At 43.6% G+C, this 25,740-nt stretch overlaps 1 protein-coding gene across 1 annotated transcript in view; it reads left to right on the forward strand.

Moving 5' to 3' along the window:
- Npc1 (NPC intracellular cholesterol transporter 1) overlaps positions 1 to 25,740 on the forward strand; it is a 49,463-nt gene that overhangs the window by 14,703 nt on the left and 9,020 nt on the right. The window contains exons 4-19 of the mRNA NM_001246687.1: positions 1,876 to 2,051; positions 6,643 to 6,810; positions 7,540 to 7,789; positions 9,725 to 9,798; positions 10,223 to 10,593; positions 11,462 to 11,688; positions 14,702 to 14,802; positions 17,574 to 17,676; positions 20,324 to 20,513; positions 21,119 to 21,301; positions 21,888 to 22,002; positions 23,133 to 23,260; positions 23,341 to 23,481; positions 24,193 to 24,282; positions 24,658 to 24,848; positions 25,268 to 25,383. Coding sequence (NP_001233616.1) covers positions 1,876 to 2,051; positions 6,643 to 6,810; positions 7,540 to 7,789; positions 9,725 to 9,798; positions 10,223 to 10,593; positions 11,462 to 11,688; positions 14,702 to 14,802; positions 17,574 to 17,676; positions 20,324 to 20,513; positions 21,119 to 21,301; positions 21,888 to 22,002; positions 23,133 to 23,260; positions 23,341 to 23,481; positions 24,193 to 24,282; positions 24,658 to 24,848; positions 25,268 to 25,383 — 2,624 coding nt within the window. The remainder of the gene's footprint in view (positions 1 to 1,875; positions 2,052 to 6,642; positions 6,811 to 7,539; positions 7,790 to 9,724; positions 9,799 to 10,222; positions 10,594 to 11,461; positions 11,689 to 14,701; positions 14,803 to 17,573; positions 17,677 to 20,323; positions 20,514 to 21,118; positions 21,302 to 21,887; positions 22,003 to 23,132; positions 23,261 to 23,340; positions 23,482 to 24,192; positions 24,283 to 24,657; positions 24,849 to 25,267; positions 25,384 to 25,740) is intronic.

Genomic DNA, 25,740 nt, shown 5'->3' on the forward strand with positions numbered 1-25,740 from the left:
CATTAGCTCCTAAGTAAATCTGGGCTTATGTCCACACTAAGCTGGTTCTAGTGTTGTTGGCAATGCAAAAAGATTGTGTAATAGATGTTCCCTAAGCCTATCTAGAAGTTTTCAAATATGCAAAACAACAAGTTGGTGTTCTCTAGAATAGCAGATGTTGATGTCTGTAAATTACCCAGACTTTAGCACACTGATAGAGGAGAATGAGGATGGGAAATAAGGACGGGAAGATGCTGTCTGCAGAGACAACTGTAGGTGGCAAGACCCAACCTGTTCCAGCTCAGGACACTGCTTCATAGGAGAAGTGGACAGTGCAGAGCAGAAAACCAATCCTCAATTGTTCTCCTGGGTATCATAGAATCTAATAATAGGTCAGAAATGAAGACTCTACTCAGGCCACTCTAGGCTTCTGGACATTGATGGAGCCAGATCAGAGTCTCTGCCACTCAGCCAAAGCACGTTTGTTTAGTATCCACTCCAGGTGATGGCTTATGGATATAAACATCTACTAGAGTTAGGTTCCCCGTGTTATCAGAGCGTTAAGCTCACATTATAATAACAAGAGAAATAAACGAATGTGGGGTTCTATGCAGCTTTTGAAGTTGATGATCAGAGAGATTAAATAAAGGAGATTTGTAACACAGTGGAGAGCAGCACATCCCGGAAACGATTCTTGTCAGAGTGGTGAAGTTGTACCCTGTAATTCTTGTTACTGTTTACTATATTCTGGAACTTGAGCTACAACCATGAAAACAATCTCTTTAAAGTATTTGTTTTAAAACCCTTCTGATTGGGGACTGGGGAGATAGGTCGGGAGTTAAGAGCACATACTGTTCCTTCAGACCACTCTAGTGACAGCCATGGTTTGAAAAGAGCCACTGCATCTCTGTGTCCCTCTCTCTGTCATACCCGATCAGTGAGACTGGATTAGACTAGGTGGTAATCTCAGTTGCTCCTGTTTCTAGAACTCCGTGGAGCAATGAGGTAACTGTGGACCAAAGGTGGGAGAGAACCCTTTTGCCACATAAACGAGTCAACATTAGGAGCTTCAACTTTGAACCCAAAGGACAGTGGTCAGCTGTGGTCTTCATAGAAACCCAGTGTCACTGCAGTGCACACAGCAGGCACTGCCATGACGCTTCTGCTTTTTAACTTTCCCTATGCCAGGCTGGCTCTGACCCAACGTCTTACTCGGTAATGGCACTTTTAAATCTTCCTCCTGTGTTTTAGGAGGGGTTAGGATGATCTAGCACTTAGAAGAAAGCCTTTCAGTAAAGTGAACAAAGATACAAGTCCTATAGTGGTCCACACATACACATACACACCATTTATTCTCTTGATCAGAAATGTGACATCTTTGGAATAAAGATAGACATCTCTAAATGACAAAGCACAGAATTTAGAAAAGCTTTATTTTTTTCTTTTGAAATTACTTCTGAATTAACTAAATGGAATAGGAGGGCAATTTTAAAAGCTATTTCTTTGTTACTATAAGGTTCTAAAAATTTGTGAGTCTAGGAGCTGGGGAGATGGTTCAGTGGTTAACAGCACTGGCTGCTCTTCCAGAGGACCTGGGTTCAAGTCCCAGCATCCAGTGACAGTTCAACTGTCTGTGACTCTAGTTCCAGGGGGTCTGAAATCCTCACACAGATGCACATGCAGGCAAAATACCAATGCACATAAAATAAAAATTAATAAAATAAAAGATTTTGTAGGTCTGGGTAAAAGAGGGTTAAAAATTTTCCTGAGTCTATTATGTTTACATGGTAACTTATTTGTGTCATTTTAATAAATTTTAAATATTCTGTAAATATTTTACCTTTTATTTTTGTGGGTCTATCTAAAGTCATAAAACATAATTTACTTTTTCTCTAGATGTCCATCATGTTTTTATAACCTAATGACCCTGTTTTGTGAGCTAACATGTAGCCCTCACCAGAGTCAGTTTCTGAATGTGACAGCAACTGAAGATTATGTTGATCCTAAGACACAGGAGAATAAAACAAATGTAAAGGAATTAGAGTATTATATTGGACAAAGCTTTGCGAATGGTAAGTAGAAAATAATTATTCATTTTTAAAAGCTAGCATCAGGGCACTGTGTTGGGTTATGCACCTTTGGTTGTTGTAATCCTGGCAACTGTGTGAAAAGTTACAGTTTTTAGTACATTGGTCTTTGTTTTCTGTATTCTGTGGCTTGAGCTACAGCCATTAAAAGAACCTCTTTGAATTATTTGTTTTAAAATTCTTCTCATTTGGGGGCTGGAGAAGATAGCTCAGCAGTTAAGAGTATATACTGCTCTTTCAGAGGACTGTAGTTCAGTTCCCAGCACCCATGTTAGGTGACTTATAACTAGAGTTATAACCTCCTTAACTCTGGCCCCTGTGGGCAGCTGCACTTCCATACAAATACCCACATACTGACATACTCACACATAATAACAAAAGTCTTGGGGCTGGAGAGATGGCTCAGCCCTTAAGAGCACTGGCTGCTCTTCCAGAGGACCTGGGTTCAATTCCCAGCACCCAGTGGCTCACAACCATCTATAATCCTAGTCCCAGGTGATTTAGTGTCCCCCTTTGTCTGATGCCCTCTTCTAGCCTCGGCAGGCAGTAGGCACACATACGAGACACGTACATACATGCGGGCAAAATACCCATACACGTAAAAGAAAAATAAAATCTCAAGAAAGTATCAAAAGTATTTTTTAAATTTTCCTTGTTTTAAGTTATCATGTGGAAAATTTTCAATGTATGCTTGTTTACTTGTGTATATATTAGTAACAGTCCCAACATTGATTCAGCCAGACATGACTTGTTTTAACCTCAAGAGACAGAGTAGGAAGATAAAAATAGGTGGCAGCAGAGGATTTTGATTCTGAGGAAATAAATATATACAGCATGAGGAGCACCCCCATACGACATGAGGAGCACCTACGTACAACATGAGGAATGCCACCCAACAGCCACCAGAGATCCTAGAGTCATGAGAAAGAGATCCATCTACTTGCTAGAAGTTACTAAAATGGAAGAATTCTGAAAAGAATAAAATGCTATAGAAAAGGAATGAACAAATTAAACAATTGGGTCTTAAGACAGAGTAGTCATTGAAGTGGGCTTAAAAAATGCCAAAGTAGACCAGGCTGAACAAGAGGAATCTAAGAGCAATAGGATCCACCGCCACCGTTCCTGGGCATACACTCAAAGGGCTCCATATCCCTCACAGAGGTGCTTGTTCAGCTGTAAAGAAAAGGGAAATTTGCAGGAAAGTGGATGGATCTGGAAAATAGAATATGAACCTGTAAAGATAAAAACTGCAGTCCTCTCACCTATGCAGACCCTAGCTTGTAGCATGCACCTATATGTATATAAATGAGTACAGATGTGGATGCAGACTTAAACTGGAGAGAAACCTAGGCAGGCTAAAAAGAGTTGGAGGCGAAGAGCCTGGGGCAGGACACATTTAACGAGAAAGCAGAAGAGGAACTGAGAGGAGATTACAAGGGAGAAGAGAATATACTAAAGCATACTTTGTTTGGAAATGTCATAATGATATGTAGTGCTCTGTCTGTGAATTTATAACTAATGTTTACATGTACTAGAGTCAATAAGGTCAGCAAAGCTGTTGTCAATTATAATGACCTATTTAAAAAGTAATCTAGCTAGATGTGGTCAGACACACCTTTACTCTTAGCACTTGCAGGGCTGAGGCAAGAAGGTGAAATGGAGGCCAACCTGGACTACATACACTGAGCCTTTAAACACCAAAATCAAACAGGATTTTTAAATTGCTTAGTTGGAAAAAGGCCCCATTCACAAAAGTGACAAAAATGATAGGATGAAACCTTCCAAAAGATGTGATGTAATAGCCCAACTAGAGAGCATTCGGCCAGAAACAGAGCTATATGTGGAGCATTGATACATAACAGCTGTATCATTTTAAACCATTAAGAGGAGGGACTGTTGATAATGGGGCAGCAAAACTGACATATTCATTTATATTTTAGTATGTATGAAGAGTTATATAGATTAAAAATACTTATCGTGGACATTTGTACAAATAAACATAGGATTTTTTTTTTTTTATGGCTTTAAGGTAAGAATAGGTTTCTAGACAAGAGAATAAAGGCAAACCCCAAAGTGTCTGGTGTCCAAAACAACCCATGAAATAGAGCGGGACAGTGCATCACTCATCGGATTGGTGATTAAATGTGTCAGTTCCAAAAGATGGCCCCCCCCTCATTGCTGCTATAAATGTTTGAAACCATTTGAAAAATAGTTCCACAATACCCAGTGAAGCTGAAGATAAATAAGCACACCTTTATCTCAGATTCTGTGTGCCAAAGCCCTCCCCACAGAAACCATGAGCAGGTAGACCCTACAGAAACCATGAACACATATGAGCAGGAAGACCCTACAGAAACCATGAACACTTGTGAGCAGAAGGAAGACCCTACAGAAACCATGAACACATTAACAGGGAGACCCTACAGAAACCAAGAGAATCAATGTGTGTGTGTGCGTGCGGAGACACTCCCCCGCCCCAAACTATGAATATGTGTAAGCAGGTAGACTCTCCCTACAGAAACTGAAAATGCATATGAACAGAGACCCAGAAAAGAACATCACTGATGTAAAAAAGTGGAAAACATCGGAAGAATGAAAGACAAGACCTATACTGGGCCTATACTGGGAGAAAATGCTTAGAAAAGACAGACTGGTTAAGAACTGTTACCTACAACATACAAAGAACTGTTAGAAACTCTTTACAAGGGGCTGGAGAGATGGTTAAGGGGTTAAGAACACTGACTGTTCTTCCAGAAGCCCTGAATTCAATTCCCAGCACCCACATGGTCACTCACAACCATCTGTAATGAGAGCTGGTGCCCTCTTCTGGCCTGCAGGCATACATGCAGGCAGAACACTGTATACATAATAAATCTTTAAAATAAAAAAAAATAAAAAAAAACTTTTCTGAAAGTAAACAGTGTGGATTAAAAAAATGACCAAAAAATGAACAGATACTTCACCAAAGAATATGTGAAAATGTATGAAAAGATGCACAGGACATATGTTACCAGGGACGTTAACTGCAGGAGATGCTGGGAAGGGCCCACCGTGGTGGGAGCTCCATCCATCCCGAGTGGGAACCTTAAGTAGTACAACCATCTTTGAAGATACTTTGGTGGTTTCCTGTGAGACTGAGTTTGTTCACTTGGGAGTTTTTGTAGTGGTTTTGCTTGTTTTTGAGACCCTCAGTATATGACAAAGGTTGTCCATGAACTCCTGACCCTCCTGCCTCCATCTTCCACATGCCAGAATCAAAGCCTGCACCAGCAAGCCTGGCTCCGAGCTGCTTTGTGGTTTTGTTTGTAGAGCTGTGCCCTAGGCTTAGCTTGCTTTTTGGGGTTACACTGTGTCATTTTCTTTTTCTTTGCATCCTTACTGCCCTCAACTTAGGCATAGCTTCAGAAACTATTACCTGCCACAGACAAATGTCTTGAAGCAAAAGTGAGTGTGGTGGCACATGCCTGGAATCCTCACACTCTAGGCCACTGGTTCCCAACCTTCCAAATGCTGCAACCCATTAATATCGTCCCCATGTTGTGGTGACTCCAACCATAAAATCATTTCACTGATATTTCATTAATGTAATTTTGCTACTATTATAAATTGTAGTGCAAATATCTGATATGTGACCCCCCCCCCAGGAGTCTCAGTCCACAAGTTAAGAACCACTGCTCTAAAGGATGAGGCAGGAGGATTGAGAGCTCCAAACAGAACACACCAGCCCTCACACAAAATTGAAAATTTCTTCCCTGCCAGAATAGAGAGAGCTAGGATGGAATATACTCCACTCTTGGTGAAAGATACCTGCCATCCTGGCTAACCAGTCGTCATAGGGTGGGGTAAAGTAGTGAATGTGCAGGTGTCTCCTGGGAGTTTAGGGCAAGATGATCCCCGAAAGTTTGTGTCAAGTTGGGACCCAAAAACTGTAAGTTCATTTGCACGTGATCTCTTCTCAAAAGCATTTTCCTCCAGCTGCACAGTTTCCCTCTGCAGAGGCTTCCAGAATGAGCATCATTGGCCAAAGAATTGCTAAGGTTCCTCTCCTGACTCTTTTTTTTTTTTTTTTTTTTTTTTTTTTTTTTTTTTTTTGGTTTTTCGAGACAGGGTTTCTCTGTGTAGCTTTGGAGCCTATCCTGGCACTCGCTCTGGAGACCAGGCTGGCCTCGAACTCACAGAGATCCGCCTGCCTCTGCCTCCCGAGTGCTGGGATTAAAGGCGTGTGCCACCAACGTCTGGCTCCTCTCCTAACTCTTAAGGAGCCCCTTTTTGTCATGTGAGTGAGACTCTGTCTCCTGACTCTTAGGGAGCCCCTCTTTATCATGTGAGTGGGACTTCTTGAAGCTGCTGGGGAAACAGTTAGAATGCTGTTTCCCTTTTCTGTTCTTCACTTACTTCCCTTGAAATCAGACCTGCCATGCTGTGTAGTTTAATGGATCAGTTTACAGACTGTGTCTTTGCCTCCTGTCTTGTAGTGTTCCAGGTTCTCATCTCTGGCTACTGTGTGTGGTCACAGTGCATGAAACTTAAGGCAAATATAATGTCTGTATCTTTTCCCTTGGGATTCCTCTTCTAGAAATGTACAATGCCTGCCGTGATGTGGAGGCCCCTGCAAGTAATGAGAAGGCCTTAGGAATCCTGTGTGGAAAGGATGCTAGTGCCTGCAATGCCACCAACTGGATTGAGTACATGTTCAATAAAAACAATGGACAGGCGCCATTTACCATCACTCCCATTTTTTCAGGTAGGATGGCACCTCTCAAGCTTGCTATAGTTGAGATTTTGCTTTAAAACCCAGGAATCAATGAGCTATAAAAAGATAAATTCAGAGAGATAAGTAGGACATTCATCCTACCTGGTTAACCTAAGAGGGCTGGGTGAGAAAAGGAATTACTTCTAGGGATTGATAATGTAACTGAGAGAATGAACCAGCGTGCAAGTATGCATGGGTGCATGTTTCCTAAAGGCTGAGAAATATTGGCTGTGTTATTAGCCCAGCTGCTCAGTGGAAGCCAGACACACTGAGAAGCTACCTTATGTGGTTGACACACTGGAAGATCAGGGCACATGTGTACACAGGGTTGTTGATGTCACAGCATATTTTAAGGGGTGTGGTTTAGCTGAGAGTACTTGCCTAGGAACCTTCAGGCTCCAACATAAAACTAGGGGTGACACTGAGGAGCTAGAGGTGGAAGAACCAGAAGTTAGGGTTATACGTAGCAGCTACATATATTATAGGCCAGCTTGGCCCATGTAAAACCCTGTAAATGCCCACCCCATTCCATCCCCCCCCCAAAGAAAAACCCCAAGAGACAGAGCAACAAAGCATCATGGATGATAACACCACAGCCCTTAGTCTCTAGGTGTATCACACTGCATTCCTGCGTGCGTTCCATTGGTTTAAATATAATCAAATACAAAACTTTGGGTGTATTCTCATGAGGCCCTAATGCAGCATGATTTCTTCTTGTAGATCTTCCGATCCTTGGGATGGAACCCATGAGAAATGCCACCAAAGGCTGCAACGAGTCTGTAGATGAGGTCACAGGGCCATGTAGCTGCCAGGACTGCTCCATTGTCTGTGGCCCCAAGCCCCAGCCTCCACCAACTCCCGTGCCCTGGAGGATCTTGGGCTTGGATGCCATGTATGTCATCATGTGGGTCACATACATGGCATTTCTGTTTATATTTTTTGGAGGACTTTTGGCAGTGTGGTGCCACAGGTAAGTAGGTTGGTTTGTTTCTTTCCTTCAAGACAAGAGCAAAATCTCACATGTGGCTGGTACTTTTAGCTCACAGCTGACATTAGTTAATCCAGACAGGAAGCAAATATCTACATGGATACCATCCGTTGGTTGGCTTATGCCTTGCAGCTAGTAAATAGTCAGGGTTTGTTTAGATATTTAAACATTTGAAGTTAGTTTTACTGATTTATTCAAAATGATGTGTAATTTAAAGTACCTTGAAGCCAGGCATTGGTGGCGCACGCCTTTAATCCCAGCACTCGGGAGGCAGAAGCAGGCGGATCTCTGTGAGTTCGAGGCCAGTCTGGTCTCCAGAGCGAGTACCAGGATAGGCGCCAAAGCTACACAGAGAAACCCTGCCTCGAAAAAATAAATAAATAAATAAATAAATAAATAAATAAATAAATAAATAAAATAAAGTACCTTGCAGTATGCCAGGCAGTCTTCATAAGCCATGTGTGATCAAACTTTAGTTACCTACAGTACTACAGTCCTGTCTGTATTTGCATCTTGTTTTAGGACAGTATATTTGTGTATGTTCATATGTGTACACATAAGTGCACATGTATGTACAAAGGTCAATTTGTTCAGTTGCCCTCTACTTTGTGTTTTGGAACAAGGTCTCTTGTGGCCCAGACTTACTAGTGATGGAGGCTGGTTGGCAGCAAGCCTCAGGGATTTGCCTATCTCTGCCTCCTAGTGCTGGGATTACAAATGTGTGCTACCATGCCTGGTATTTTACGTATGTTCTTGGGATCTAACTCAGGTCCTCATGATTCCATGGCAGGCACTTTGCAGACTAAACCATCTACTTACCCCAAAACAATATATTTTTAGTAATATTGTTATGAAATAAATTTAGACTCACCAAAAGGCTACAAAAATAGCAAACTTTATGTGTATGTGTTCTGAACTTCCTGTAACATTACAGCTTACGGAATTTATAGGCAGTGTTCAGAATCCAAAATAGCATTATCATAATGTTCTTAGCTAAACCACAGACTTCTTCAGATCTCACTGGTGTTGGTGAGGTTGTGCCCACTGTTTGCTTCCAGGGCCCCTCAGCACATTCATTGTTTAGTTTTATTAATTTTCTCCATTCCAGAACACTTGATAGGTATTGGTCCTGTCTTTCTGTTGCCAGCCTGTGATGCTTGCTTGGCATTGCGTTGAGGTTGTATGTGGATGAGAGCATCACAGATGTGGTCATGTGTCTTGATACACCTTGGCAGGGATTCTGGTGTTCATGGGTTTCATTGCTAGAGGTCACAAGTGGGGGTGATGGGTCTCTACTGTGCAGTGGTAACACCCCGTTGGGTTGGAAGTTTCTTAGGAGGAGCAGCTACTTGAAGACTGCTAATGCTGAAGACAGCCCATGCTGTCCACTGGTGGTCCTATAAATCGGTGGTGTTTGCCCCATGGGATTGTAGGTTATTCTTTCTCTCCCCAGTCATTTACAATTGTACCCTTTCTTCGCTTACTCAGTAGTGTACCTTTTAGATTTACTTGTTTTACCGGGGCATTGGAGTTCCCTCCCATTAGTGTCTGTATTCTTTTGACATGCTCCCACCCAGGCTCACAGGATGCTTTACCTAGGTCTGGAATTATCCTCATCTTCAAGGAGTTCCTGGTCCCTTTGTTAGAGAATGGTATTGAGGAGTCATGGTCTGGACACTAGGGGTGCTTATTGCTACTGGACCTAAAAGTGTTTTAAAATGTTTTAAAGGACCTAAAGGTGACACCTGTGAATTCCAATATGAAATCACCTTTGCCATTTTATTACCTTCCTCAGTCTTCTCTGAGGCTGGTGAGCCCAGACCGGGAAAGTTGACAACAGGGAGCAGGGGACCTGGGAGGAAGTGAGCTGTGCATTGCATGAAGCTTGCTAACACCATCCTCATGCTTCTGTTCCAGAAGGCGGTATTTTGTGTCTGAGTACACGCCCATTGACAGCAATATAGCCTTTTCTTCAAACACCAGTGACAAAGGTAAGCATGTGTGTAGGACAAGGGAATGGATGTGTTGGCCTGAGAGAGAGCCTTGCTGTTCTGTGAAGCAGTATACTATTGCTGAGGACACAGTAGTGATGGCCGCTCAGAACCAAGTAATTAATAGCAATGACATAATTATGGACTGAGGAAAAGCCACAGAAGCCCTGAGGACAGAGTTGAGTGGAACAAAGTTACCAGAGGGTCCATCTTGAGCAGCCAAGGAGAGTGGCTTCACTGAGAGAAGGGGAGGCAGAGGGCACGGGGACTGTGAGCATAGAGCAGAGGCCACAGGGACTGTGAGCATAGAGCAGGTGTGGGACCAGATTCCCAGCACCCACCAAGCAGTTAATACTTGACCTGTCCCCACCTTTGGGAATAGCTTGACTAGTGACCTCTTCTCTCCTTTCCCTCACTCTTCCAGGGGAGGCCTCATGCTGTGACCCACTAGGTGCAGCATTTGATGACTGTCTGAGACGCATGTTTACAAAGTGGGGAGCTTTCTGTGTCCGAAACCCCACCTGTGTCATTTTCTTCTCATTGGTCTTCATCACTGCATGTTCTTCCGGGCTGGTGTTTGTCCGGGTCACCACCAACCCTGTGGAGCTCTGGTCAGCCCCTCACAGTCGGGCCCGCTTGGAGAAGGAGTACTTTGATAAGCACTTTGGGCCTTTCTTTCGCATGGAGCAACTTATTATCCAGGCCCCTAACACCAGTGAGCACATCTATGAGCCGTACCCCTCAGGGTCCGATGTGTCCTTTGGGCCTCCACTGAACAAAGAGATTCTCCACCAGGTAACCTGCCGTTCGCAGTCACCGTTTATCCAAGGAAACTGCAGTACTTGTCCTGTTTCTTTTCAGTCCCTGTGATAAGCACCCTGAGCCAAAGACACATAGCGGGACAGAAGGCTTCTATGGCTTACAGTTTCAGATTGCACAGTCTATCACTAAAGGAAGTTAAGCAGGAATGCAAGGCAGAAACTTGAAAGCAGCCTGCTTACAGTTCTACACAGCATTACTTCCAGTCAAGGAACTCACTTCACAGCCACAGAAGTGCAGCAGGAACCCTGGAGGATGCTGTTTGCTGGTTATCAGGCAGGGTTATGCTCAGCTAGCTTTCTTACTATAAAGTTCAGGGCCACTTGCCTAGGGGACAGTGCTGCCCATAGTGGGCTAGGCCATTCTCCATCCATTAGCAATTAAAGACAGTCCCATGCTGATATGCCCATAGGCCAGTTTGACCTAGGCAATTCCTTAATTGAAATTTTCTCTCCAAATAATATCTTCTATTAGAAAATGCACACATATACATAAATGGTCACAGGGCAGAGTGAGGAAAGACATGGTATATTTTTGGCATGGGACAATGTCAGAAGACCCAAGAATTTGCTCCAAGACTGGATGGAGCCTTGGTGCACACTGGATGAAGGATGACTTGTGTCCTGTCTTGAGATCTGTTATGATGTCTGCTTCCCAGACACTGCTAACCACAGCTCTTATCCCATTTTCTGTTAAGAGGAGCCATTGACTCTCTCCATGCTGTGGTACAGCCTCCCCCATCCTCAGGAGTGTATGTTTAAAGCATCTTTATCGTCTGAGTTCTCAGGACAGTGTGGTTGGTGATGACATGTTTCTGGGTTTGCTTCCTTTCCAAATCCTTCAGGTGCTTGACTTACAGATTGCTATTGAAAGTATTACTACATCTTACAACAATAAGACCGTGACACTTCAAGACATCTGTGTGGCCCCTCTCTCTCCGTACAACAAGAACTGCACCATTATAAGTGTCTTAAATTACTTCCAGAACAGCCATTCTGTGCTGGACCACCAAGTAGGCGATGACTTCTATGTATATGCCGATTACCACACACACTTTCTGTACTGTGTACGGTAAGTGGCAGTAGCCATTCCTGTACCCTGTCAGTATTTGAGAACATCTGTTACTCACTCTATTCATAGGACTCGAGACACAGTCAGTCCATGGAGCAAGATGTGCCTTGAGAGTTCCCATTCTAATGGAGGGAGACCAACAATAAACAAACAAACAGTTGTATTTTGCTTCATAGTGGGGACACATTCTGAAAACACCACTTTTAATTTAGTACAAGCATCAGTCTATACTTATGCAAACTGAGACCACTCTGATGCCACTGAGCAGTACTGATCTGCTGTTGGGATAAACAGTTCTGTGGGATAGGACTGTGTGTGATGTCATGTCATGTAGGGATGAGGGCTATGATGAGAGCACTAAGACCAGACCAGGCAGAAAAGGGATGGATTTCGTGCTGTCTTAGCATGAAGAATTGCACAGAGAGAAAGAAATGGAGGGAGCCTGTGGGTATCAGAGAAAAGCTCCAAGCAGCCTGTGTAGCAGATGCAAAGGCCTGGGTGTGAGCTTTCTCGGGACATACCTGGGAAGGGCAGGAACCTCTGACCCCTAACTCGACACATCAGCAGCTTACAGGTTCATCCTTCCTCTGAGAGTCAGGAGCCCCGTGTGCTTTTCTTTTTCTTCAAATAGAACCTCTGTTATTGTGCTCAGGTAGTTTTAATGTATGCAGCCTCCCTCCCAAGGAGTATAGGGGGTTAGCATGCCAGATCCGACTGAGGGTTCCCTTTTGGGGACTGTGTCAGGTCAGAGCATCCTTATCATTGGGATTAGTCATCCAGCTGGAGTGACCTGTGAGGGAGCTGGCTTGTCAGGAAGAGTGCATGACTCCTGGTGAGCCTACCATCCCTGAGTGGAGAGCTGTGCCTAGCTGTTAACCATCCCACTGCCTCATCGTTCACCATGGAAACAGAAATGACTTGGTCTCTGATGGGTATGGTGCTCAATTTTTGCCCTCTCCACAGAAGAACTCTCTCACTGAGCACCTTAAATAACCTTAAATTGTGTCTGTCTGTGATTGGTGTATGACAGTTCGGCTGCTGGCTGTGTTCACTCTTTAGTGATATTGCCACTAAAAACAAGTTGTTTGCGTGAGACATGAATGCACATGTGTTCATAAGCCCTAAGCCTGATGGTGAGAGAGAGCTGTAGGTGACTGAAAAACATTCAATAGTATGTAATTTCTATATTTGGAGGAAAAACTATTTTCTTGTGGTGCAAATCAAAAAATAAACGTGTGTCTCCTCAGAGTTGAGGCTGAGACTCAGAGGCGGCCTGTGATGCCCTCCCTTGAGGTGCATGCAGGCATGGTCTGTAGTCACACTTCATGATCGCAGGTCTGTCCCCAGCTTTCACCTTCCCTGAGTCATGATTGTGTTGTGCATTTTAACCTCTGCATGGCCTCTTCTCTCCCTTTGTAGTCAGACTGGGGGCAAACGACTGCTCCCTATCTATAATGTCACCTGCCTCCAGGGCTCATCCAGTTGCCCAGCTCAGTCTGGGCTAATGATTGTCTTGAAATGTCTGCTCAGGCGATTGCACAAACCTACTGACTGGCCGGCCAGCCGGCTTCCTATGTTTGGCCCATATTCTTCCACTTTGCACACAGCTTGTGTAACACATCTCCTAGAACTCTGTTGATCCCCAGATCTCTGGGATGAAAGTCTACACCACTCAGCACTCAGTGCCACTGAATCCGTGTTTCCCTCACAGCCTGACTCTCATCCCTTGCAGCCTCTCATCCCTTGCAGCCTTGCCTCCTCTCCTGGGAGCCCAGCTTTGTGTGCCACGTGCTCCAAGATAAGGCTTGCCACTCCCGAGTCACCGTCCCCTTTCTTTCCTCCTCTGCCACATGCCTATTTGTTCCATTCGTGCTCATAGTTCATTCCACTCATGATCCCTTTTCACCCAAGGAATTTTTATTATGGATTCTTAAGTATTTGGGTATAGTGATACATAAAATAAGTGCAAATGGAACATTTACTGGTGATAAGTCATGAGTTTGTTTTGAAGCACTTTTTTGGAATAGTTATCGAAGATGAAAGCAAATTTACATACTAATGAGGTGGGTGTGCCCATTTACTTTGACATAAAGAATGAACTCTTGGGTGGACATTGGCTACTGAAGCACACTGCAAAACCTTCCAGAGTGGATCAGTATTTTGATTTTACAATGATCAATGTTCAGAGCATTTCTCCCCATAAATAACATAATATAAAAGGATAAAAGTATGTTTGGGGCAGTTTTAGAAATTGTTGTAAATACTCCCAAGCCACAAGTCTTTTAACAGATTTTATGAAACTTAAGCATTAGTTTTGAAAATCAAACCATTCTAACCCAGGAGAGTGCGGATATATACTGTTATAATTTGATACATGCTGGGGAATGAACAGGAGGGAAATACTGGAAGGTTTTGTTTTCCAAAGAAGAGCAGAAAACTGTGCACAGTAACTCACGGCAGTGTGTAACAGTCTTGAATCAGGCTGCATTGGTTGGCGTGTGGTGTGATAACAATGTGAGATGCAAAGGAGACGTGTTCACAACCAGGGCTGCACTGAAGTCATGCAATGCAGCATGACAGGACACTGCCAGCAATGCCTTGATTGTTTATGCAGTTGCTTTTTTAATAACTTGGTTGTTGAGCGTTCAGAAACCTTCACTGTGACAGTTGGGTTTTTTGCAACCCCCACACTTATTTTATGACACCACATGGGCTCTCAAAGCATGGTCATCTCCTTCACCTACTTACTTCATCATCAGAGAGCTAAGTCTCATGGGCTGCCCTGTACCTTTTATCCCTCTGTCCCCACACAGCACCATGAGTCACTGGACTCACTGGGTTGTAGCTGCTCCAGGCTGGTGCCCAGTGACTTGATTCACTAGAGGTGGTGGTGACAGATGTCTTATTCAACTAAGGAACCTGAGTGTGCTTGGAATGCAGATATTGCCATCGAAGCGTGTAGGTTGATGTGTCTTGGAGGTTCTAATTGTAGGTTTTTCTGAACTTTTGGCAGGGCTCCCACCTCTCTGAATGACACCAGTTTGCTCCATGATCCTTGCCTGGGTACATTTGGAGGACCTGTGTTCCCATGGCTTGTGCTGGGTGGCTATGATGGTAAGAATCTGTGGAGGTGTTTACAGTTCAGAAATTGGGCAGTCTTGATTTCCCATCTCTTGAATCGCAAAGATGCCTCCTTTAGTGTTGGGTTTGAATTTTACTCATGATTTAAAAGAAGTGAGCCAGGTTTGGTGGCACACACCTAAAAAACCCTCAGCATTCAGGAAGTAGAAGCTGGGGAAACATTTGTTTGGGACTAGCCTAGGCTACATAGTGAGATCTTGTCTAAACAAAACAAGAAAACAAAAAGAAGTGGATTGTTTTTCTAACCAGTCAGGACAGTGATTACGGAGTTGTTTGCTGCTTCTGGGACAGGTAGTGCAGGGAGATGATGACTCATGACACCTCTAACTAACATCTGCAGCCTGATTGCTGCCAGCCGAACAGGTTTTCTCCAGTCGTTAAAGAGGCCAGATAGCTTTTCTTCCCTCAGAATGGAAGAGAGAAGTTGTCATCTGTATTTGAGATGTGTTCTGCCTCATGTCATAAAAAGCCCTTTCTTATATGGTAGTGAAAAAAGGTGATGTCACTGGCCTTCCCAGAGGGGAAAGTGGATCTGGTCTTTTTTTTTTTTTTTTTTTGAGACAGGGTTTCTCTTTGTAGTCCTGGCTGTGCTGTCCTGGAACTCACTCTGTAAACCAGGCTGTCCTCAAACTCACAGAGGTCCCCCTGCCTCTGCCACCCGTGTGCTGGGATTAAAGGTGTGCACCACCACCACCACCAAACTCCAGGAGATCAAAGATGGGTGTGTGAAAAGCAAAACTATTAAAGAACTGGAAGAAAACATAGGAGGGATTTAAAAAAAAAAAAAAAAAAAAAAAACTGAAGCCACAAAAGGAAAGACTGAATTTGACTTTAGAGGAATTTTAAAATCATGTATGAAAGAGAACATACAGTTTATTTGTTTTAAGTCAAGAGGGAAATTCAGTTTTTAGAACCTTCCTGGCTACAGGGAACAATAAAGTTTGTTTTCCAAAAGAAAAAAAATTTTTAAAGTAAAAGGCAAAAACCACACACATACACACCTATTACTCCTCATAACAGACAGCATTTCTCCATTAATAAAGGGAGCTATGTGGTGGGGGGGGTTCAAGTTTAAAGTAGTTGAAAGTTACGAGAAGCAATAGAGGTAGGTGTGTGTGTGTGTGTGTGTGTGTGTGTGTGTGTGTGTGTGTGTGTGTGTGTATTTCACATGGCAGGGGTGGGACAAGGTGCATGTTTGTGTGCACAAAGGCCTGAGGAAGTAGGCTGGTGCCCAGCAAGTCCCAGACTCTCCTCTCTGCCCCACAAAATGCTAGGGTAACAGGCAGTGTGAGTGACCATTCCTGCCTTCTCATGGGGGTGCTAGGGTCCAAACTCAGTGTGTCTCCCCTGCCAAGCCATCTCTGCGGCAATCCCCCCCCCAAAAAAAAATGACTAAATGGAGGAAATACTCATGTTCACTTCTGTGAAGTGAGATCACTTCGGTCTTTGTACATAAGGAACTGGGGAAAGCCACAGAACTGAGAAAACCCATATCGTTGGTGAGGACATGGCAAGGTTGGTTAGTTACGAGACTGTTAGCCCCAGGCAGGGATGGCTTCTTCTGTCTTTGCTTCCTGGTGTGTCTACAGCACATAAAATAAAACCTGCCCAAGATATGACTCAGTATTTTGTTAGATACAGATCAAAACTTTGTAGGGAAGTTATTAGAAATTAGATACACCTATAGTTTTGACTCAAAGATGACAGAAAAAAAATGATTCTACAAATAGGAACATTATGTATTAAAATATATGTAGATAGTCTTTATAGTAATTTTGTTTGTAATTTTTTAAAAAATGCCAAGCTATCCACCAGTGGAGACCTGGATACTGGAATATATTACACGGCAGAAAAGAATGAGGAAGTTTTTTGTAACTATGTACTGAGATAGAACAATCTTTTTAGACACATTTTTTTTTGTTGTTGTTTTGTGTTTGGAGACACAAACTCAGGCTGGCCTAGAACTTGGCCAGGAGGCCCTAACTAGCCACCAACTTTACCTTCTTCAGGCTCTAAAGTTCTGAGGTGTGTGGCACAGTAGATTCCAAGAGACACAACTTTATATTTATTGGAGAGCAGATGTGACTCTTTGTGAAAAGAAGAAAGGGAAGACCACACACTGTGTTTGCTTGTGTGTTCCTGAAACTGTTCACAGCTGGCTACCCACAGGCTGAGGAGGGAAACTAAGAATAGAATAGAAATTTGGAAAGAAGAGAAAAACTACAACAAACATCTTTCTACTTAGTTTGAAATGTTTGCAATGTACACACTGTGTCATTAAGAACTATCATTGGTCACGTGTGATGGCACACACCTTTGATCCCAACGCTCAGGCAGCAGAGGCAGGTGGATCTCTGAGTTCAAGATCAGTCTGGGCTACATATAGAGGATCAGCAGGGGTGAGAAGTGCAAAAGAGGCCACTGGGCACACATGGGATCAAAGTACATTATATACATGTATGAAAATATTGAAGTGAAACCCATTATGTGTAATCATTATAAAACAAAATTAGAAAAGAGGAAAATGAACAGGAATTGATGCTGAGTTCTTTTTAATAAAAGACTATTCTTCCTTAAGTGACAACTGTCAGAATCCTTTGCATTTGTATTTGTTAGCTGCAGGCACAGAGTGATTCCATGCCTGCTGCTTGCAGAGGGAGCTCTAATGGGAGACTGGTGACTCATGTTTAGCTGACTTTGCATGCTAGTACTTGGCTTATTGATGTTACATTTTTGCTTTCTAGATCAGAACTATAATAATGCCACTGCGCTTGTGATCACCTTCCCTGTCAGTAATTACTATAACGACACAGAGAAGCTCCAGAGGGCCCAGGCCTGGGAGAAAGAGTGAGTCATTCATGGGGCTGGACATGGGCAGCGTGCTCACTTGGACCTCACTGTCTGGTTTGCAGCAGGACTAAGTTACAATGTCATTTTTACTTGCTAAGAAGTCTTTGAACAGGTTTATCTAGAAGCAGGTTATATGAATGATATTTGTATGGGAGAGTACAGATGTATTCATACACCTTTGTACAATCCACTCCTGTTGAGTATTCCACTTAAGGCCTCAGCCAATAGAATGTTCTGTTAGGATAAATACTGTTCCCTTTAGCTGTCCTTTCACCCCCTTCTCAACCTCTCACCCACAGCACTAGACAACCACAGTCTGCCTTTGCCCTCATAGACTTTTCTGCTGTCAGTGTTGTATGAATACAGTTACATATGTGGACTTTCATGTCTGGCTTTCTTTACTTACCATATGTGTTTGGGGTTGTCCATGTAGTGACATATGTTGTTTCTCGTTTTGACCAAGTACTTCACTGTATAGCCATACCACATTTTATTCATGCATTTATCATTTACACACATTTGGGTTGCATCTGTCTTTTGGCTATTCTAAAGAGTAGCTCTATGCATATTTGCATGCACACTTTTATTAGACATGTTTTCATTTCCTTTGGAGACATGTGTATCTGTAGGGATAGAATCACTGGGTTTTTGGGTTTTTTTTTTTTTTTTTTTTTTTTTTTTTTTTTTTTGGTTTTTTGAGACAGGGTTTCTCTGTGTAGCTTTGGAGCCTATCCTGGACTCGCTCTGGAGACCAGGCTGGCCTCAAACTCACAGAGATCCGCCTGCCTCTGCCTCCCAAGTGCTAGGATTAAAGGCGTGCGCCACCAATGCCCAGTGTATCACTAGGTCTTACAGTAAGCGTTTTAACTGTTTGAAACCACAGCGGTTTCCACTGTGTGGTGATGCCCATCTGTGTTTGCATGCTTTATCTGACCTTTTCACGCTGGCTGTTAGGAGTAGCCCTGAGCAACATTTTCTGATTTCTTTTTTGTGTCGGTCCCGTGTGGTCTAGGCTGGCCTTGAACCTGCTGTGTAGTAGAGGATGGCCTTGATCTTCTTGCCTCTACCTCCCGAGTGCTAGGGTCACAGCTACACCACTGTGCCCTGTTTTGTGCAATGTCAGGGGCAGAACCTAGGGTTTTGTGATGCTCAGTGGATACTCCATCATCAGAGCGACATCCCCAGCCCTGTGATTTGCATTTTCTTGATTAAAAATCTCAAGCATCTTTTCATGAACTTATTCTCCATATCCTTTGCCCATTTTAACTGAATTTTCTGTGCTTCTATTATTTAGAGTTGTAAAAGTCTATTATACACTCTAGCTAGAAGTCAGTCCCTTATCAGATATGTGATTTCAAGATACTGTCTCCATTTCTATGGCTCTCCCCCTTTGAACTTTGGAAGCATAAAAGTTCTTCATTTTGTGGTTCAGATTTTTCCTTTTATTGCCTTACTTTTGGTGTATCTGAGAAGCCGAGATGACAGATTGATTCTTGTGTTTTCTTCTGAGAATTTTATAATGTTAATTCCTCTGTTTGATCCATTTAAATTTTCAAACCCCGGCCCCTATGTTAGGTAAATGTTTTGCTATGGAGCTATATACCCAGCCCTTGGTTTTTTTGTTTTTTAATTTATTTTAACTTTATTTTATGTGCATTAGTGTGAAGGTATTAGATCCCAGGGAACTGGAGTTACAGACTGTTGTGAGCTGCCATGTGGGTGCTGGGAATTGAACCTGGTTCATCTGGAAGAGCAGCCACTGTTGAGCCATCTCTCAGCCCCCAGCCCTTGGTTTTGAGATCAGGTCTTACTGCAGAGCTCAGGCTAGCCCTGAACAGCCCTACACTACCACTCACAGCCCATTAAGTTTTGTGTATGGTATGAGGGTAAGGCTCTAGCTTTATTCTTTGCATGCAGCTATTCATCTAATTGTCTTTAAGCATTTGCTGAAAAGTTTTTCCTGTTCACTGTTGAGTGGTCATAGCATCCGTGTCAGACACAGTATGTCTACAGCTCTTACTTTCATGCTTTTGCCTGTGTGTCTGTTCTTGTGCCAGTGTCACAGTCTAATGATTGCTGTGATAAGTTTGGAATGAGAAAAAAAATGAATCCTACTTTGTTCATCTCAGTCTGTTATGGCTTCTTGGGGCCTTGCTTGCAGGGGAATTTTCGAAGCAGCTTATGATTTCCTATAATGAAATCAGATGTGATCTGACAGCTTGTGTTGAACTTATATATCTGTTTTTCTAACTTTATTAATTCCATTGATCCCCGTATTCATACTGAGGCAGAGGGATCACTAAACTCAGAAATCCTAGACCATCGTGGGTACATAGTGAGATGTGTCTCTGAAAAAAAAAAAAAAAAAAAAAAAAAAAGAACATGAGTTGATTTTAAACATGTTCTAAACGGTACACCATTTCAGGTCTGGGCTTATAAAGGTACAGTGCTGACCGTAGAGTGCCCAGGGTCTTGTGTTTGGCGCCTGTACCACCACAAAAGGCAGAAATGTCAGCATCTGGAATTTGGCTATAGTCTGAAGGCATCTTGCCAGGCTCCTGGGCAGAGGTTAAGCAGGAGACTGCTCTTACTCAACTATGGTACAGTTTTTAATTAGAATTGTAAAAACTTGTTTACTCTTTAGGTTTATTGATTTTGTGAAAAGCTACAAGAATCCCAATCTGACCATTTCCTTCATTGCTGAGAGAAGCATTGAAGATGAACTCAATCGGGAAAGTAACAGTGACGTCTTCACTATTGCCATCAGCTACGCCATCATGTTTCTGTATATTTCCCTTGCCTTGGGACACATAAAGAGCTGTAGCAGACTTCTGGTAAGTGTGAGGGGCACATGGGGAGGATGCTAGAGGGCTGTGAATATTTGTGTAGAAATGACAATCCGAACTGTGACGTGTCGTGTTTTCCTGTCCTTATTAATTCATTTGTTCTTCCCAAGGCTACCTCACATGTGGCAGTGTTTCGATGAACTTGATGCTAATTACATATAACTTTCTGTTTTCTGAATCTGCTTTCCTCACTTTACACCTAAGCCTTACTTCACATAAACTACTTTTTCCCCCCTATTTTGTCCATGTCATTACCTGTGAGTGGGTAAGGGGCAGTGGAAGCGCACACCTTTAATCCCAGCACTCGGGAGGCAGAGGCAGGCAGATCTCTGTGAGTTCAAAACTAGTCTGGTCTACAAGAGCTAGTTGCAGGGCAGCCTCCAAAGCCACAGAGAAACTCTGTCTTGAACTCACCACCCCCCCAAAAAAAAAATTGACCTGTGCGTGTGTGAGCTTTATTTCTAGCAAGAAACCTAGAAGTTACTCTATGTTCTTCCGCACTGTGGACTGTACATTTCACTCTTATTTTGGATAGACTCTCGAACAAGTAGACAGAGAGCTCTCTGATGATCTATGCCTTTTCCTAACATCAGGTGGATTCTAAAATCTCACTGGGCATTGCGGGGATCCTGATAGTACTGAGCTCAGTGGCCTGCTCCCTGGGCGTCTTCAGCTACATGGGGATGCCACTGACCCTCATTGTCATCGAAGTCATCCCATTCTTGGTGCTGGCTGTCGGGGTGGATAACATCTTCATTCTAGTGCAGACCTACCAGGTAAGTCTTCACCGTCTCAGGAAGCATAGACTCTCAGGTTTGTGAGTGCCTGCCCAGCATGCCTTTGAAAATGCAGACAGCCTTTCCTTCAATGGCTCCTTGCTGTCTTTGATGTGTGGGCTATAAAATGAGAATTTGGTATTAAACACCATTTCACATGCGTGCAATAAGAACTGACTAGTAAGAATATCATTTCAAATATGAATGTTATTGAGTCCAGCATGCTGTAGACGCATAACAGATTTGTTGTGTCCTGAGGTTCTTTCTGCTAAAGGCACAGTGTCCACAGTCTGCTTGTGTAGAATGTGGTCTCAATTGCCTGGGGTCCTTCAGTGACATACAAGTGTCACTTAGTGATCTACCCTCCTGCAACCCATGTACCAGGCCATTTTCTGATACATGAGCCCAGGTTGGTGATCTGATTCAATTAACCAGGTTAATTAAATGGCTTCACTGGTCCACAGGCTTAGTTGTTGCAGCTACTCATCCAGTCGTTGCTTCCCTTACCCTCAAGTTAACACAAGACAGGAATGAGATGGCATTTCTGTTGCAGAGAAATTGTAATAGTGCATTTTTTTTCTTTAAGAGAGACGAGCGTCTTCAGGAGGAGACACTGGATCAGCAACTGGGCAGGATCCTTGGGGAAGTGGCCCCTACAATGTTCCTTTCTTCCTTCTCTGAGACCTCGGCATTTTTCTTTGGTAATTTTACTGTAGGTTGTACCAGGCCTGTGGCTTGCTTCGGTATCTGATTACACCCCCTGTGTTGTTCCCTTTTGTGAGGTGTTCCATAATTGGAATGTCACTTGCTGGACCCCCATGTCTTGGGTATTGGGCAGTGTCTTGGGAGTCAGCTTTCAAGTGTTCTTGTTCTTGTGTCTTGGGACAATATTGATGCTTGGATTCAGGATGACAGAGACTTGAGCTCTTCCGTCACTTCCCATTCTTGTGCCTATAGCAAGTGTTAGTATTTGAAAATGGCATCCCTACATGGCCACTGCCATGGCACTGCCCAGGCATATTGGCATGCAGGAGGCTCTATCTTTGTTTTCAGACAGGCTTCCTCCCTGAACACAAACTCCCCAGGCAACAGGCTCGTTAATGAGCAGAGCTTCTCTCAGCACAGGGAGCCAGAATGAGCTGGAATAAAGCCCTCTGGGATTCTTTGGTGCAGTGATGCTGCCTGTGCAGCCCATCTCCAAAGTGTAGAAAGAGAAAGAAAGCATCCTTGTAGAGGCTGAGTGAGGCTGGAAGTCTGTGCTGAGAAGAAACAGTCTTCACATTGTCTGAGGTCACATGACCACCAGCTCTTACACGGGCCATTGCAGGCTGGGGGTAGGTGTGCAGCTTTCAGTGGAGGCATGCGGCACCTTGCCACTCTTCATTCCTACAGAGCAACATGCTTTTGAAACCGGTGGTCTCTGGTGATAGGCACAGGTGCAGTGGGAAATATCATTTTACTTTTCTTGGAAGGAAACCATTGCAAGTGTGTCACCAATAGCAACTGAGAGGGTGCCTCAGTATCAGGGTGACTTCAGCAAACTTCGCCACTTGCTGTGGTATCCTGAGGACTGCACATCCCATCTAAAGAGGCAGATGTCTGCATTTGTTTCTAGGATCATGCCAGCCCAGCATCACAAAATTTGATTTTTTTTAACCCCCAAATAATATGATGAATCTAGAATTTTGTTTAAACCTTATTCCACTGTTAAATACTGACAACCTGTTAAAAATATTTTTGCTCCTAAAATGATCAATATAGTGTGGGTCAAGAGGAAATCGCATGTGTGCCGTCTTCTAAGCGGAGTGACAGTGCTTCCCTCTCCCTGCAGGGGCACTGTCCTCGATGCCGGCTGTCCACACCTTCTCTCTGTTTGCGGGCTTGGCGGTCCTCATTGACTTCCTCCTTCAGATCACCTGCTTTGTGAGCCTCTTGGGGTTAGATATTAAGAGGCAAGAGGTAAGATCTAGGATATGTATGAGTCTAAAGTCAGGTGACATCAGAGCATTTTTGTAGCCTCATCCTCTCTGTACCCTTAGAAAAATCGGCTGGACATCCTGTGCTGTGTGGGAGGCACTGACAATGGAAGAGGCATCCAGGCCTCTGAGAGCTACCTGTTTCGCTTCTTCAAAAACTCCTTTGCCCCCTTTCTGCTGAAGGACTGGCTGCGACCAATTGTGGTATGAACTTCTTTGTGGTTTCTCTCTGCCTTCTCTCCCTACACAGATATGTCACATGCCTTCTGGGAGGGTTGGGAGGACAATTCCAACCAACCTAAATACACCGCAAGAATACAGAGGCAAATAGTACAGTAGCAGGGTCCTTTCTAGTGCTTTTTTATTTTTTTTTCTTTTGGTTTTTCAAGACAGGGTTTCTCTGTGTAGCCCTGGCTGTACTGGAACTAGCTCTGTAGACCAGGATGGCCTAGAACTCACAGAGATCCATCTGCCTCTGCCTCCTGAGTGCTGGGAGTATATGTGCCCACCACCTCCAGAATAGCTCTTGGATTTTCTATTTTATCATTCTAGCAAAGTCTGGCTTTGGACTGGGAATGTAGTTCCACGGTAGAGTATATGCCTAGTCTTATACAAGGCATAGGGGTTCAACCTCTAGTACTACCAAACATAAAATAAAATCATGTCAAGCCAGGCAATGGTGGCGCACACCTTTAATCCCAGCACTCAGGAGGAAGAGGCAGGCAGATCTCTGAGTTCGAGGCCAGCCTGGTCTACAGAGCAAATTCTAGGACAGCCAAGGCTACCCAGAGAAACCTTGTCTTGAAAAACCAAAAAATAAATAAAATCATGTGTTTATCTGTACGATTTTATTTCTATTCTTCAATTTATTATTACATTGGCAATTGGTGTCTTGCCATTTACTTTTCTTTCCAGATAGCCGTATTTGTGGGTGTTCTGTCATTCAGTATTGCAGTCATGAACAAAGTGGAAATCGGATTGGATCAGTCTCTTTCAATGCCAAATGTAAGGTGCTTTCTTTTCTTTAACTTTTAGAGGATGATGAATAGCTTTCAGAGTACATGTGTAGGTGTTAATGCTTGCTTCTAAATGCTAATCATGCAAGGGATGACAGTGAACTCCAGGGCTCTGCTGGAGTGGCCACTGCCCCTGTTAACTCACACTGCTATTCATGGTATCGCCTTAGTGGTGGAGCAGCCATAAGCTGAGGTCACCTTACAAGACCTCTTCTGGTTGGGACTTAGCAACGGGTATGTGCTGGGACCTGGGGAAGAGAACCACGAGTCTAGTTTGGCGACTGCGTGCCCACTTTTTTCTTAGCAGTCCCCATCTCTTTAGTTCCCTTCAAACCACACCTTTTCTCTTGGGTCTTCCTTTCAGGATTCTTATGTGATTGACTATTTCAAATCGCTCGGTCAGTACCTGCACTCGGGTCCACCTGTGTACTTCGTTCTGGAGGAAGGTCATGACTACACTACCCACAAGGGGCAGAACATGGTGTGCGGCGGCATGGGCTGTGACAATGACTCCCTGGTGCAGCAGATATTTAACGCAGCTGAGCTGGACAACTAGTCAGTATCAGGGCTGCCTGGTCCTTTATACTTCTTTTTATATGTTTATATGGTCTCCCTATCTGGCCCCATCTCGGCCTCTTGGGAGTTAGGGTTGCAGACCAGGTGTGCTTCACCATGCCCAGTTTTGGTCCTTTGAGCAGAAATGGGCAGAAGGAGGAACTCCTTGGCTAGAATCAACTCAGGCCTGAAATTTCTCACTAAAAACAGATTTTCCTAGGAAAGTTGCTTTTAGTTGTTTTCATTTCAAAAAGTCTGTTAGACTTTTTGAAGTTTCACGTGAGCAAAGCAGGCTCACTGGGCACGTGTTATCTTGATGCTTTGTGTTCAGTCACGCCAGTGCAGCAGTGTCAGACAGAGAAGGAAGTGATTTCCAGGAACTCCCAAGCAAGCCAGTCATTTCCTCTCCTTTTCTCCAGTACCCGCATAGGCTTTGCCCCCTCATCCTGGATCGATGACTACTTTGACTGGGTCGCGCCGCAGTCCTCCTGCTGTAGACTCTACAACGCCACTCACCAGTTTTGCAATGCTTCTGGTAATTTCATCTCCTTTTCTAGTTCTTTCCTTTTTTTTCATTTCAGAAAATGGTAGCATCACTTAACCATTGCATTTTGCCTCAGTTGGTGCCTGTTTGTCAGTGTTGGGGTTGCATCTCCTTCCCTTTGTCATTGTCCTTTCCCTCAACCATGCATGCACATACACCTGTCTATGGACTGTGTGTCAAGCAAGGACACATGGTTCCCCAGTCAGACCTCTCATCTTGTTCAGACCACATTTATTGCTTTTCCTAAGAGTACCCACCAGAGTCTGTTCAATGCATGCTTTCCCTATGATTTTGTAAGTGCTGAGGTCGTTCTGGAATTTTCTTCATGAAAGCATGAGAGTCCTGGTC

Source organism: Cricetulus griseus, chromosome 2 (genome assembly GCF_003668045.3).
Source record: "Cricetulus griseus strain 17A/GY chromosome 2, alternate assembly CriGri-PICRH-1.0, whole genome shotgun sequence".
Taxonomy (NCBI): Eukaryota; Metazoa; Chordata; class Mammalia; order Rodentia; family Cricetidae; genus Cricetulus; species Cricetulus griseus.